The 14,776-nt window shown below is 43.4% G+C and overlaps 3 protein-coding genes across 4 annotated transcripts in view; 1 reads left to right on the top strand and 2 right to left on the bottom strand.

The window, feature by feature from the left end:
• Positions 1-147: 147 nt before the first annotated feature.
• LOC116394862 (uncharacterized) lies at positions 148-9,115 on the bottom strand. The gene is made up of 7 exons (XM_031868215.1): positions 8,857-9,115; positions 7,685-7,908; positions 7,422-7,523; positions 6,728-6,829; positions 5,101-5,214; positions 3,859-3,967; positions 148-2,735 (listed from the first exon to the last, which is right to left on the bottom strand). Exons 1-7 carry the CDS (start codon positions 8,966-8,968, stop codon positions 955-957), a joined length of 2,544 nt encoding a protein of 847 aa, XP_031724075.1. The 5' UTR covers positions 8,969-9,115; the 3' UTR covers positions 148-954.
• A 163-nt stretch (positions 9,116-9,278) lies between these two features.
• Positions 9,279-11,973, top strand: pdf (peptide deformylase, mitochondrial). Of its 2 annotated transcripts, XM_031868178.1 has the most exons (3): positions 9,279-9,371; positions 10,332-10,949; positions 11,232-11,973. In XM_031868178.1, exons 2-3 carry the CDS (start codon positions 10,391-10,393, stop codon positions 11,387-11,389), a joined length of 717 nt encoding a protein of 238 aa, XP_031724038.1. In that variant the 5' UTR covers positions 9,279-9,371; positions 10,332-10,390; the 3' UTR covers positions 11,390-11,973. The 2 variants fall into 2 exon arrangements, with proteins under 2 accessions (XP_031724038.1, XP_031724037.1); XM_031868177.1 differs by lacking the exon at positions 9,279-9,371 and having other exon boundaries at positions 9,783-10,949.
• Positions 11,974-12,707: 734 nt separating this feature from the next.
• The window catches only part of spata2l (spermatogenesis associated 2-like), a 4,279-nt gene continuing 2,210 nt past the window's right edge, over positions 12,708-14,776 (bottom strand). The window contains exon 4 of the mRNA XM_031868210.1: positions 12,708-14,687. Coding sequence (XP_031724070.1) covers positions 13,695-14,687 — 993 coding nt within the window. The 3' untranslated portion in view covers positions 12,708-13,694. The remainder of the gene's footprint in view (positions 14,688-14,776) is intronic.

The following is a 14,776-nucleotide window of genomic DNA, read 5'->3' as shown; positions in this document are numbered from 1 at the left end:
GAAACGAAAATGAGTGATGGCCTATTAGTGCCACTGCAATGCATAAACATACCTGTTATCTTTCATACAATACTGAACTATTAAAATAATGGACAGATTCATGTTTAGAGAATTTTTTTTTTTTTTTTTATTTCGCGGACCCCCTGCAGTACCTCCACGGACCCCCTAGGGGCCGCGGACCCCCTGTTGAAGACCTCTGACTTGGAGACATTGTTCTTAAAACCTCAACCTTGTGGTGCTAAAGGAAAAGTCACAGGATAACCAAAGTCATTAGGATATATCGTCTTGGAATTATGCGAAATGGTGTGCCAGTCCATCTAGTAGATGTCGAGATATTTCACTTAATTGTTAAAGTGAAAACTTTCATCTGCTGTTGGCGCGAGGATTATCATTACGTTACATGAAAGCCTTCCTAACATTTAATGGCAATCCATTTAACAGTAGAGATATTATTAGTATGCATCAAAGTGTTGCTGGACCGACCAACAAAAAAACATAACAAGACTCTGTTGGGAACCCCGCTGTTATTCATTTGGATTTTTCATTGATTTGTCAACAAATCACCGAGAAACCATTTTCTGTGGTTGCACAACACAACCACAACTTCAAGAGAGAAATGCTAGAAATTCTACAATACTAATTGAGAGCAGATGCAAGGGTAATGCCTATCAAAAATCTTTCCAAATGTGTGCTTTCCAGTAGCAACACTTGAAATTCACACTTTGAAATTCACATGGTCATGTAACAGCTTTATTTAGTCATGACATACAAGTATTTATTATAACCATTTTAACTTCCTCATGAGGGATTAACAAAGTATATATTCCCATTCTTTATTTGACCCATTGTTCATATCAAAATATTTATTAGTGCAGCCTTGATTTACCCGCAAGTGTCCGAGGCAGCCAAAGTGTTGTCACACCATCAGACAAGCCCCTATGCAGGGTTCCCATGCTACTCTGAGAGAAGTCTTTTCTTTTTAAAGCGAGGTTTGTACTCAGGGTCACAATGAAACGAGTCCTCACTGTCACTACTTGAAGAATCACTGGAGTAAAGAGTGTTCACATCAAAAGAAGAATCTTGATCTTCTTCCTCCTCATCCTTCTCATCATTGCTGGCTTGTGCCACAGCCTCTACACAACTGATGGAGGATCTCTGCTTTGTCACTCTATAGCACTCCTGAGCACTCAGTCTGTTAAGACTTACGTAGGGCTGTAGCAGCTTGGACTGCAGAAGCAAAGCCTGACTAGGCAATGACAACTTCAGCTGGGCTCTTCGGATTTTGCAGGTCTCAGAACTGACAGCCAGGCAATCAGAGTTGGAGGCAGGGGAGACAGCAGTGGAGCATCGCCTACCATGCCCCCTAGTCTTTGATTCAAAAAGACTGATGTTGTATGTACGACGAAGAGGTTTGACGGAGCTCTGAGGGACAAATTGTCTAGAGGATTCAGTAGATAAAGACATGTGGTTAGCAGCACAGACTGAGGACAGAATCTCTAATTGAGGAGTAGAGTTAGAAGTATCCTCTATAGGAGGCCCAGAGACATTGAAGTTGGGTAAGGCAGGACAACTTGTCCAAAAGGTAGTAGGGGCCTCTAGGAACTGCTCAGGTAAAGGGTTTTGACTGAATCCGTCTAGTGCCTGAGAATGTCTGGTGGTAGTACAAGCCCGTCTGAACTTTCTTGAAAGTTTGAAAAAAGACTGTCGAGTTGGTGGTTGACAGCTGGTAGAGCTATCCTGAGATAAAGGAACTGTTTTCACTTTGCACATTGTGTTCGGGGGAGTTGTTGCCACAGTATCTGGTTGGTCGATCGTAGTGTCTATCATTGTTCCTAGGGGTATGCCGTTGTTCCCTAGGGTATGGCGGTGTGGTGAGGTTAGCACCTGAGGACTAAGAGCGGATGCTGTCTGTTTGTTACTAGACACGGTGAAGCGATTTAGAGGCGCTTGACAGGGTTTAAAGACAGGGTAGATTCTTCCGACAGAGACAATGTCTATCAGTCGGACCACCGGGGACAACAGGATGGGTAGCCGAGTGTCTCTGGATGACAGCAGAAGTTCTGTTTGAGACGCATCACTTGCTGATCCAGGTGACCTGGACCTCTGTTCATCTTTGGTGTTTGTTTGGTCAGATGCCTGGACTGCTGTCTGAAGATGGGTGGAGGTCTGCGAAGGTGGATGTTGTTGGTCAGGGGGGCACGGGACGATGTCAGAGGGCGTGAGGTCCTGCGATGAAGTGGCGGATGAGGACGACTGGAACAGCGGGGGTGACGAAGAAACATTGGCCTGAAGCAGCTCTTCCGAGCACTCATCGGGACACTCCTGCAGGATGCTCGTCACCCATCGTTGGTGTTTGGAGCAGAACTGAGGGGAAGAAGGGGCCTCCTGAACATCTTCACTGCTTCTCGGACTGAGTTCCTCCTTTTCCTCGTCACTGCCGTCTTCCTCCGACCTCCTGACTACCTCACCATCCTCCTCTGTCGGTAGATGTCTGCTAACATCTGAAACATTCTCCAACAACAGAAGTTCGTCTTTTGGCACATATTGGTCAGCCTCCTGTCCTCCCCGAAAAACCTCTGGCTGAAACTGTAGGGGAGTCTTGGCTTCCTTTGACTTGAGGACAGCCTCTGAAGAGCTGCGACACAGAACAGACTTTGAGAGTTGAGAGCTCTCCAATCCATTCTTTCTATGTGCTGATGACTGAGAAATGCTGCCCAGACGACAGGAAGCAACATCTAAAAGAGAGGCAGTGCATTTTGATTAACAAATCAGGGGAAGAAATGCATTATTGGCTAAATATAAACAGATTGTAACATAAGGAGACACATGGTATGAGCACAATTAGATCTCATTGTGCACTATGTTGAAGAGGAACTCTGCATATATGAAAAAGCTGTCTGTCTAGTGAGTCAACATCAATTGGGGCTGAAGACTACAATGTTCTTCTTACCAGACCTTCGGAGGCCGCTGCTCATCACTGCTAAATGCTAGAGACTCCAGGCTAAATTAGCCAGTACGAGCATATCAAGCTATGGTTCTGACTATTGAAGAGCCACCCATGACTTAAGATAAGATGATTACGAATAGAACACAGATCAATCACATCCTTCTGCTGAACTTGTCTTATCTTTAACCAACGAAGTATCGACAAAGCATTATTTTTTGTTTCGAGAACAATACAATCTTCAACATCGCAACTCAGTTTGGGCTCACTGTTGGCTCCGAATAATGCCAATTTATGTATGGGAAAATTGGAGTAAGATTTTATTTACAATCAAAATCCATATTCTAAATTAATTTAAAGTTATTGCAGGTATGAGGGCAAATTCCTGTCGATATCCGCAAGCACAAATTAAATCTTCTGCAAAGGGAGGCGTATTGGACACACTTCCTTCATACCATCATTCCCAATGGGATAAAAAGGAGGTTTTTCGATACATTCTGCGTTCTCTTTTTTTTTGTGCATCTTGTTTCTGCATTATTATTGTTGTTGTTTTTTCCTCATATTTGAGCCCTCTACAATGTAGACTGTGCCTGGAAAGGCTGCTCCTCCCCCCTCTGTTGGGATGTGTTTGTTGTACTGCTTGCGGCCACTCTCTAATTAACTCCACCTGGGTGTAATCATTTTGAAATTGCCACAATACACCCTAAAGAAACGTCAGTGTAGCAATATCAAAAAGTCAAATTATTTTAGTAACCACCTCTCCAAGGTCTAGTTGTGAGTTGAGTGTCTTAATTACAACAAAAGAAACAGTAAACATGCCCAAAGGTGCAATTCTAAGTCACAGCAAAGAGATGTCTTCTTGCGCTCCATACATGAAGTGAGCTTGACATTGGTATGCTATTGGTGTTTCCTACCACAGTGCAGCAGTTTCTTCAGAGTGGTCGCTATGTTGACGGAGTCTGAGGTAATTACTTCCAGCAGCAGCTTTTCCTCCTCAGTCACGGGGCTTTCTTTCTTCAGTATCTAGTACACACATAATGCATTCAATGAAACATTTGCATCATGATATTAGAAGCACTTCAAGAGTTGGAATTTTCACGGTCCTGCGTGTTCTACCCATGTTCTAAGGTACCCGGTGGTGACCATCAGTGGGCAATGTTTTGGTGAGCGGGCCTCAACAACAACACCTGCTCTTCTCGTTTCTCCATATTGTGCCTCATCGTCTCCTCCCTCCTCGGTCCTCCCACTTGTGATCCAGAAATCAAACTGAGCGCGGAATCTTAAAGCGCGTCTCAATTCCTAAAATGAATCTCGAGGAGGGGAGGAGGCCTGCTGGAAGGAGCTATGAGCAAGGATGCATAGGTGTGTCTTTTGCAGACAGTCTTATTGAACATACTTATTGACACAAACACTATTATGCTCATCCGACAGAGATCATAAAAAACAGCAGGAGGCTATAACAAAAACAATGGACGGATGATGCAGCCTCCTCTTGTGAGGAGAGGAGACGAGGAAAGGAATTGAGGATGTGCAAACCCAGAAATGAGAAGCGCACTAAATGTAAACATAACTCTACAAGAAAACTCTCCAGGGTACCTCTCTATAGTGTGACAGGAACTTTAAATTTACAGTACTTGCAGCATTTCTCTGAAATACCAGCTAAGCCTCAACACAACAAACGCAGCAAAGAATTACATCCTTTGCCATGTTGTTTTTTTCGCAACCAATGAACAGAAGTGATCATATTTGGAATGCGGAGGAGTGACGTAGAGATGCCGGATACGGCTCTGGTAGCACCAGCGACCTGTCAATCACAGTAAGCCCGCCCTAAAGCATATTCTGCTTTATGGTCTGTTTGACTCTAAATGGACCATAATGTACTAAATGAACATCATGCTGTATTGAAGAAGACTTGAAACTAGAGATTGAGACCATAAAGTCATGTTTACAATGTTTACTTAGGTAATAAATTAAGTGAATAGAGACTTTAATACAATCAGACTTCTTTTTGCAACCAGAGGAAGAATACAAGTTTTAAGACACTTCCGCATCGGCTTCACTCAGCAGAACAGGAGGTTGTCGCCTGATCTCATCTGCCAAAATGATGCTTCCATAAAGAGGGCACCAAACACGCTGCCGTACAGCAGAGCACACACCTTGTCAATGTAGGTATCTCCTGGCAACACGGTCTCCAACTCCTGTAGATAGTGCAGCAGTCTGTCCTCTACTTTCTGGGCATAATGTTCACCATACTGCTCCTCCATCCGATTCTGAAAGACAGCAAGCACTTAATAACATGTCACCACGAGTAACACGAGCAGTTGGATCTAAGTATAACTAAACGCTGAATAAGACAATTAACTTTAATAAACTGAAAACTGTGAAAGGGTTGAAGTTCTAAGACACTCCTAGACTAACGACTCGAGTGAGTAACGACGCTTTATGTCCCTAAACGTTTACTTTTCAGTATTCGACGAGTTGGAAGTGAGACCGGGTTGTCAAAACAAGTTTACAGTTTATACTTTACAGAGTTCATTAGATCTGAGTGGCCACAAGAGGAAACATTGATGCAAAGCATTTACTCCTTCTGTTCAGAGTACGCTGACAGCTCTATATATTGTATGGTTTGCAGAAGTATTCATTGTTCAATGTGGATCTGGGAATCTATTGTGAGTCAGAATTGCTAAATATTGTTTATGTAATGCATCTTAAAGGTTATTGTTAATGAGATATTAAAGACTGATTTGAACCTTCAGAGGAATTTTTCTTTTGATTAAAATATCAATCTACTCTGGGACATATAGATGTCCCCACAGCACACCGTAAGTCAGTGTTTGAGTGGAAACAGTGTGTATCGGTCCCTATAAAGGATCACAACCTAGTGTGTGAAATGTCCCCAAAGAAAATGTGTGTGAAAGCAGACAGAGGATAACATAGAAGGAAGAAATACTGTATTTTATTTCAACGTTTTTATAAATTGAATATCTGGTGTCTGTTGGCATGCATTTCATTTTGAGATAAGAGATATATCTCATTTGTTTAAATTTTATATTATGCAGTGTTTACAAATATAATTGAACCTGTGGTTTTTATTATTGTCATGTTTTTAAATATTCCCTTTGTGAAATATTTGTTTGCGTGTGTCTTTCTAAGTCCCATTTGGTTGTGTTTGAGTGTGCCCTGCTGGATGGAAAAGTTAGGGGCTGAGACAGAAACCAGTGCTATGTACAGAGAGACTACACGCATGCAATGACTTGAGACAACGCCGACCCGTCGTCCTCTTATAATCACGGTGCACAATCAATCAAATGTTTGGCCTGGAATCACACGTTTATCTAGAAGGCAAAGATCTTTATTCGCACATCCAAGAGCTGCTGCTGTTCCTCCTTCATTGAGGTTGGCAGAGTCAAAAATATCAAAATATCAGCGAGACGCACTTTCTTTTTGCACTTTACATAATATGATCTAAAGTTGTGAATTTTCCATGAAATTGCTCGACACAACGCATGGAAAGCTCTCGTGGACACAAACATTTTCCTCGTGTAACTTAGCGCCCACCCTCCGTTTCCTCCCCCCAGGTAAACACTGTTAGCTCAGTCAGCACTGTTGCCAGAGCTGTTGATTGCAATGTTAGCTGCTAGCCGCTGGCCCAGTCGTCGTAATGTTGAGAGCCGTGTGGAGGCAACAGATATGCTGGGAATCCCCTGTAGAGAGCCTTTAAACTTCCTTTCCTCTTTCAGCTACGTTGACTGTTATAATATAAGCGTGGTGAAGTTGACTAACCTTAATATAATCTTCCAGTTTGTCCTTGTCCATAGCGAGTGCTTGTGCCAGAGCCTTGAATTCCAGATGGTTCTTCCTCATTAGGAACATTTCATGTTGGCTCTGCGCAAGAAAAAAAGAACGCAAAACTTTTGTCATATCAGTAAAGCTTTTCATACAAACATTAGGCGTGCTGCTGCCATACTTAACTGGACAACACAGTAGATGACATGCTCGTCCAGCCCATGAAAAGTAATTTGATTCAAATGAATGAAACGTACTACTACAACAACCTCAAACATTATCACCTCATAAAGTTGATATGGCTAACGTTAGCAGCTAGCAGTTAAGAGCTGCAGCAGACTTTTCAGCATTATTGTTCATGCAGAGTCGTGTCTGAGTCCACCTGATGAACGTAAGTGCAATATCCTTTTAGCTGAACCACAGTGGTACAATGGTGGACAGTGAAAGCAAAACAATGAGCTAAAATGCTCTGTAGAGTTGAGGGGGGACTGCAGAGTCAGGTGAAGCTTCTCTGTGGGTTTGTCACTAAAAGGGACCCCTTTCACATTCAAAGTAGTCATATTTTGCATTGTTACTATAAAACAGTGTTAGCGCAGCTTTAAGTGAAATTGTTGGCCCTGAATTATCACTGCGAACGACTAAAGTCAACTGAGTGAGAACTGTTTCAAAAATATGCAGAGCAACCACTTACACATTGACCTTGATATTGAGGAAGTTTAGTTGGGAAGAACTGGCTGGTTTTTAACACTGTATCAACCATTCCTCGGCCCTCCCTGAGCATCCTCATGATGACCTGGAAGCAGAGACATTGAGAGAGAAAAGAGAGAGAGAGGGATGGAGATAAACGTAAAGCATGAAACTGAGCCATGGATCAGCTGCAGCTGAAACATGCGAGTAACAGTGATTTTACACGCTTGTTGAATAAATGAATGCTACCGCCACTCATCTCCGTACCATGGTCTTGAGGCCAAACATGATCTTCATGTGTTTGATGGGAGCCACCAGTCTGGGTAGGAGTCTGTAAGTGGCTTCCAGAAAGTCCATCACTCTCTCAAAATGCTCCATGTCCCTGTTCTTAATGATGGAATAGATCTGGGCAGAGGCGACGCGCAGCCTCCACGAATCCTCAAGGCTCAAGGGCTGAGAGTCCACCTCCGGCCAATTGGACGGGTCCACAACTGTGAAGAACCAGCAGGAAGTCACATCCAAAGTTATATACTTCTGTGTATGTATATATATATATATATATATATATAGTATATACACAGCAGGTAAAATAAGTATTGAACACGTCACCATTTTTCTCAGTAAATATATTTCTAAAGGTGCTATTGACATGAACTTTTCACCAGATGTCGGTAATAACCCAAGTACTCCATACATACAAAGAAAACCAAACAAATTAGTTCAGAAATTAAGTTATGTGTAATAAAATGGAATGACACAGGGAAAAAGTATTGAACAAGCTTACTGAAATGTATTTAATACTTCGTACAAGTTCATGTCAATAGCATCTTTAGAAATATATTTACAGAGAAAAATGGTGACATGTTCAATACTTATTTTACCTGCTGTGTATATACTGCTGTAATTACATTGAATGTGTTGTAATTCACTTATCCTGTTCTACACATGACATCTATTGCACTTCTGTCCATCATGGGAGAGGGATCCCTCCTCTGTTGCTCTCCCTAAGGTTTCTTCCTCTTTTCTCCCCGTTAAAGGGGTTTTTTGGGGGAGTTGTTCCTGTTCCGATGTGAGAGTTCCGGGACAAGAGGATGTCACATGTGTACATATTGTAAAGCCCTCTGAGGCTAATTTGTGATTTTGGGCTATACAAAAATAAATTGAATTGAATTGAATTGAATACTGTATATATATAAATATACAGCTGCTCATAATGCTACAAGTTTATTTAAGTTAACTTAACATAGACACACATCCATATATATATATATATAGCATGTACATACATGAGCATATACATGTATGTATATGTATGTATGTGCAAGTTAAGTATTCTAATTTGACGACAGTTTGCAATCATTTAAATGACGCAAAAATGACTGTAACCTACTTGTTTTAACTATGTAACAAACAAACAAACAAACCGTAATAACACCAACCTTCCTGTAATTCCATCATCTTGTGAGCCCAGACGTACTCTATGATCCACAGCGGTAACTTTGGGAAGTTCTGTAAACATGTATAGGCCGGCCGCAGCTCTATTCCGTCCATCAGATGCTCACCGACGCTCAGCTCCGTGGGGTTTGTGAAAGGGAACGCACCTGCAGCGCGCTGAGCCTTTTTGAATGTCCATTTATGAGGCTGCGATCACCCACAAAGCTGGACATGTACCGGCAAGTTGCGGATGTGATTTGTTGAACATCCCTGTCTGCACTGCAGAGCGTTTCGTTACAAAGTACTTCCGTGTCAGACTCTCTGGCAGCCAAAATAAAGTTTTGTAAAGGAACTGTACTATAAATAACTATGCGGATGCAACGTGTGGACATTTATTGTGAAGTCTCATATCCCGGAATTAGTTATACAGAGACTTAACTTCTCTTTCCCAGCTTTCACCTTCAACCCTGAATATGTGGTCCTTTTCCAGTTAGCGTGGAAGGGTACACGTTCGTGTGAGGTAACGAAACTATACAACGTTTTTAATGTAACTACGCTTAGCTACAGGCATAGCCGATTCCATCTATAACTACAATAACATGCTAACAACTTAGCTTCGTGGCTTGTGGTACTTATTGAATGGGCGCTCATGTTTCGTAGCACCTGCGTACACCGTCGGCGGTGTTAGTCGAGTAGTTTTCTGTTGAATAGAGGAAACTAACCATATTAATAACCATATTAATATTTGTGTCAACCGATAAAGATACAGTATATGATAAAAATGACTAAAATATACGTATGACGTCTTCATATTGATAGCCCCCAGTCGTAACGTTAGCACTACATACTGGAACTGGAATTGTCTTTTTTTTTTCTTTATAAAAGTAAAAGCTTATTTCATCAGAATAATTTCAAATATGTTATAAAATAAGATAATCCTTTATTAGTCCCGCAGTGGGGACATTTACAGGCCAAATTACATAACATCTGCACGCACTTTAGCTTTAAATTCGTCGATAATTATAGTAATATACAGCACATAAGTCATGTACTACACCTTGATGGAGGTACACTACATGGCCAAAAGTGTGTTGATACCCATGTTAACATACTTCCGGTTTGTGCCTGTCTTTCATGGTTTGAATCAGGCCCTTCTGTTCAGGGTAAGGGATGTGTTAATGTGTTAACAGTTTGGAGAAGGCCCTCTCCTGTTTCAACAGAACAATGCCCCCCTGTGCACGAAACCAGGACCTTTTAAAGAATTGATTTTCCCAGTTTGTTGTGGGAGAACTGGTGTGGGCTTCACAGAGCCCTCAATGGTGTATTGTTTGTCTGTCCACTTACTTTTGGACATATAGTGTAGTCAAGCGCTGGGGCAACTTTGAGCATGCCTAAACAAAAATCTCTAAATGGTGGTGTCGGGTCTTGGAACACATAGTTGAGAACTAAATGTCCTTCTTTTGTCTGGTTTCTCCTACAGCACTGTGCAACCCCCTCCTGTCCTTACAGGTGACACATCATCCCAGCTGTAGCTCCACCATGAACACAAAATCATGTGTGTTTCTGCTCCAGCTCTCCAGGACGGGGCTCAGAGCCGCTTGTCTCCCTCGCGTCCCGCCTGTCCCCCGCAGTCACTCATACTCCAGCAGCATTAAGGTGCGCCCCTATCTTCAGTACCTAAAACGCAAGATCATATCCCCTCCCAGTCCTCCGCACAGCCACGTGTGCCAGGTGGGGGACCCGGTGCTGCGTGTGCGCGCGGCTGCCGTTGACCCAGCAGTTGTAACCGACCCTGAGATCCAAAGGGTCATCGGCACTATGGTGAAAGTGATGCGGAACCTGGAGTGCGTGGGACTGAGCGCGCCTCAGATTGGGGTGCCGCTCCGCATTGTGGCCCTGGAATATCCCGAGAAGATGTTGAAGGAGAGTTTGCCCGCGTCCAGGGAGATCCTCGGCCTCTCCGTCCAGCCGCTGAGGATCTTCGTCAACCCCCTGCTGACGGTCCTCGATGGACAGACTGCGCTCTTCCAGGAGGCCTGCGAGAGCATCTCTGGCTTCTCCGCCGCAGTTCCACGCTACCTGTCAGTGGAAGTGTCTGGTATGCATGTTTATAGCTTAATCCTGAGACTAATAAGGCCGGGTGGCACCAACAAGGATTTATTTAATCTAAGATTAGTTTTTATCCGATTTATCCTGTTCAGGCTATAATAACACTAAACACATGGAATACAAATTTGTCTTTGTGATTGATCCCAAACTAGAAAAATGGCCTTCACATTGTATTTAAGAGTACAAAAGAAGTGATACTATGCCACATGTTGTGATGGGGAATCATTGTTAACGCATCAGGGTCTCGTCCCTCTGCGTGTTCACCCTGCAGGTCTGAACGAGAAGGGGGAAGCCGTCACATGGCGGGCCAGCGGCTGGTCAGCTCGGATCCTCCAGCACGAGATGGACCACCTGGACGGGGTCCTCTACGTCGACCGCATGGACAGCAAGACCTTCATTAACATCAGCTGGCAGGAACACAATGAATAGCGGACCCTCAGGTCAGACCACAAGCATTTCCATAAGAATCTGTAAGAACTGACGAGTTCACACCATCTCCTACGCTGTGTCGACGCTTCATCTTTCATGTGAAAGATCTTCCAGCCCGCTGAAAGTGACACATTTTGGTTTCTGGTTGGAACAAGTTCAACTGGAACTCCATCACTGTCTGATGAACAAAGAGGCCGATACGCTCGTGATAAAGAGTGAATGCTGAACGTCTGTCCCCATCCCAATGAGTGAATACGACTGTGACACTGCTTAGGGGCAAAGGACGTTTACCACTTCTTCCTCAATGACTTGTGAAACGTGTCGCTCTCTTGGTTTTGCATGAGAATGGGGGGGAAATGGGGAAAATCCACACGATCTTGATCAAGTTTGGACAGAGGACTAGGGACGTGTCTGGGACATGAGTGGGCATGACTCAGGACAAACACAAGTGGATCTTTTTCTTTGATTTTCAGAGATCTCTGGATGCATGGGACATTAAATCGTATGTGTCATTGCAAATTGAGTGAAAAAGCTGCATTATATTGCAAACGCAAGTGAATAAAATGGATAACCCCGTTCTGAAATGGTTTCACGTTTCAATCTCCTTTCATTTTTACATGTCCAATATTTGGTTGTTATTAAAATGTCACGTTATGTCAGTTTTGTCAGCAAGGTATTTCCCCAAACTTAAAAAACTAAACTTTATTATAATTGTCATTAAATACATATACATGGCATTTATCCCATCCCTAGCATGTTGGGAGCAGTGGGCTGCTGAGAAGCAGTTAGAGGTTCTGTGTCTTGCTCAGGGACACTTCGGCACAGGACACGTAGCAGCTAAGGATCGAACCAGCAACCTTGCATTTGTTACCTCTGTTACCTCTTTAAAAAATGTCCCGTTTATAAGCGCACGACTGATTTCTACCAGCAGAATGCATTTGTCTTGATGAATTATTTGGATCTGTACGTATTGAAATTGTGACGTCATTATTAAATAACTCAGAATATGATTATGGTTTCTCTTGAACACTGGAATTAATTTATTAGCTCATTGTTTCAGGTTAAATTTTAATTATATAACTCATCAAACACTCAGGAATGATCCGCCTCACGTGACTGAATGAAATGATAAATGATGTAAAAAGTTGTTTCCATAATGAAAGTTATTGAGGGAAATATCAGATCATGAAAAGACAAATCTTTCTAAGAAATTAAGAAAGTTGTTTGTGGTCCTTTTGTTGTTCAGACTGCAATGAACATATTTAAACCAGATCAGAAAACTAATCAAATATAAAACTTGAGTTTAATCTGATGGTATGAAACTCCAGTCAGTCCGATCAGCTGCAGCATCCAATCACATAACTGATGAACAATGAGGATCCCTCCTCAGAGGATCCCTCCGAGCAGAAATAAGAGCTTTGGGACGGCCGTCAATATGGCGGAGCAGAACAACGTCCGGTTCAAGCGAGGAGCGAGGAGATGACACAAGAGACTCGGGATGTCCCCTCTGATCCACAAATCTCATTCCTCTCTACTCTGAAGGTTGTTAAAGAGGGTTTGTTCACATATCATTCATAGACTGATGAACATTTTATTACTAACAACATTTGTCATATTCAAACAATTTCAGAAAACTTGTAATACAAAAAGCAATTGTCTAAATGTAAGTAATTAACTGTGGAGGTTTCCTGGTGATATCTACATATTTTTACCATATTCACTGGGTTGTCTCCCCTTAATGTTAAGAGCTTGATTGGTATTCGTTATGATGTATTAAATGTTTTTCTCAGAGTTGTACATTCTTATATGGCAACTCCACTGTCACCAAATAACATTTAAAAACAGACAACTGGCTTATTGACCACTCTTTACTCCAGTGTGTGTGCAGGCAACACATACAGGTGAAGACAGACATTCCTGTGCGTCACACTAAATTACATTTAAAGAGACCCAGAAGCACAAACTCTAACCACGACTTAGTCTCAACAACACACGACATTTTCAAAATGCTGATAATGGTAAATATGGCCACTTGTAGAAGAACTGAATGGCGAGTCTCAGAAAGAAAACTGAAATAGAAAAATCGAAGCACACTCAATACTGCATTTCAGCATCGTGTCAAGGCAACATTAGAATTTCCGATTCATTGTACTCTATTTTAAAAAAGAACAGAATTCTGTTTCCAGTACGCAGATATTAAAGGCACTGTGATTTTTGCTAGTTGTGCCTCATTTAGCACGATGCTTTTTTCCAAATTTAAAAAAAAAAAAAAAAAAAAAAAAAAAAAAAAAAAAAAAAAAAAAAATCACACAGGAGACGACTGGTCAAACGTTTGGCCGCAGGAACACGCGACGGGATTTCTGTACCAACAATCGCGGCAATACTCGTTCCCACAATATCGGCACAGGACCAGGGGCTTTCGGGAGCACTCCCTCCCGCAGGAGCACACTCCCAGCAGCCTGATGTCGTGGTGCCTCTGGCAGAAGTCTCTCTCTCGGCAGGAACGAGTGTGGAAGACGCCGCAGCTGATGCACAGGGCCTGGGGGTCCAGCTGGGCGAGGTCGCAGCAATCGTGGTAGGCGATCGGATGAAGGGGCAGCATCATCAATTTAGGGTCATCGCACAGGGCTAAGGAGGACATCGCTGCGCTGCCGCTGGAGAGCGTCGGCGACACGCTCGTATTGCTCAGCCTGAGGCTTCCGCCCTGCAGCGACAGTGCCCTGAATTCGCTCGCCTCTTCGGTCGCACTGTCGGAGAACACCATGCGGTGGTTCTCCGTGAAGCAATGCTGAAGTGAGGCACAGCTTATGTGGTGCGTGATTTTGCATTCAACGCAGCATCCAAGACAACCGTGAGACATATGGTCACAGCTGCACAGGTCGCTCTTGCAAAGCCCCGTTGCTTCTACCTGCAGGCTGTGCCACTGAGAGTCCGCCTTGTCGAACCACGTCTCTCCACGGGGGCATCTGCCGGCCGAGAAGCTCCTGGTAGGGTCCGACTCCGGTGAGGACGACTTGGTCAGCTGGCAGTCAAGTTTAGAGACGCAGGCGTGCTCTCTGGTGGTCGAGGAGGACAGGGACATCACTCGGTTGCTGTGTGCTCTGGCTGCGGGGGGCGACGCGGTGCTTTGATTCACCCAGGTCAAAGAGTGGGGACTCTCGTCGTCATGGAGAACCGCCTCCCTCTGCCCCCCATTGACGTGCTCATCAGTGTACAGATCCACCTCAGCGTCGCCATCATACGGCTCCATCTGTGGCGGGTTTGCACCCAGAGTCTTCTTGGTGTTGTCCAGGGCAACCTGTTGGGATGAACGGACAATGTATTGAAATTAAATAAATATACACACACACACACACACACACACACACACACACACACACACACACA

Source organism: Anarrhichthys ocellatus, unplaced genomic scaffold (genome assembly GCF_004355925.1).
Source record: "Anarrhichthys ocellatus isolate YVR2014 unplaced genomic scaffold, GSC_Weel_1.0 scaffold41, whole genome shotgun sequence".
NCBI classification, from domain to species: domain Eukaryota; kingdom Metazoa; phylum Chordata; class Actinopteri; order Perciformes; family Anarhichadidae; genus Anarrhichthys; species Anarrhichthys ocellatus.
The sequence above is the reverse complement of the archived record's forward strand: the minus strand, read 5'-3'. Positions and strand labels throughout refer to the sequence as shown.

Coding starts and splice junctions, on each gene's coding strand:
- pdf (XM_031868177.1), top strand. CDS start 10,301: ATGTCCTTCTTTTGTCTGGTTTCTCCTACAGCACTGTGCAACCCCCTC. Junction 10,950..11,231: donor CCTGTCAGTGGAAGTGTCTG/GTATGCATGTTT, acceptor TTCACCCTGCAG/GTCTGAACGAGAAGGGGGAA.
- LOC116394862 (XM_031868215.1), bottom strand. CDS start 8,968: ATGGACGGAATAGAGCTGCGGCCGGCCTATACATGTTTACAGAACTTC. Junction 6,830..7,421: donor CTCAATATCAAGGTCAATGT/GTAAGTGGTTGC, acceptor TTTCTTGCGCAG/AGCCAACATGAAATGTTCCT. Junction 2,736..3,858: donor GAAGAAACTGCTGCACTGTG/GTAGGAAACACC, acceptor CCTCTCTTTTAG/ATGTTGCTTCCTGTCGTCTG.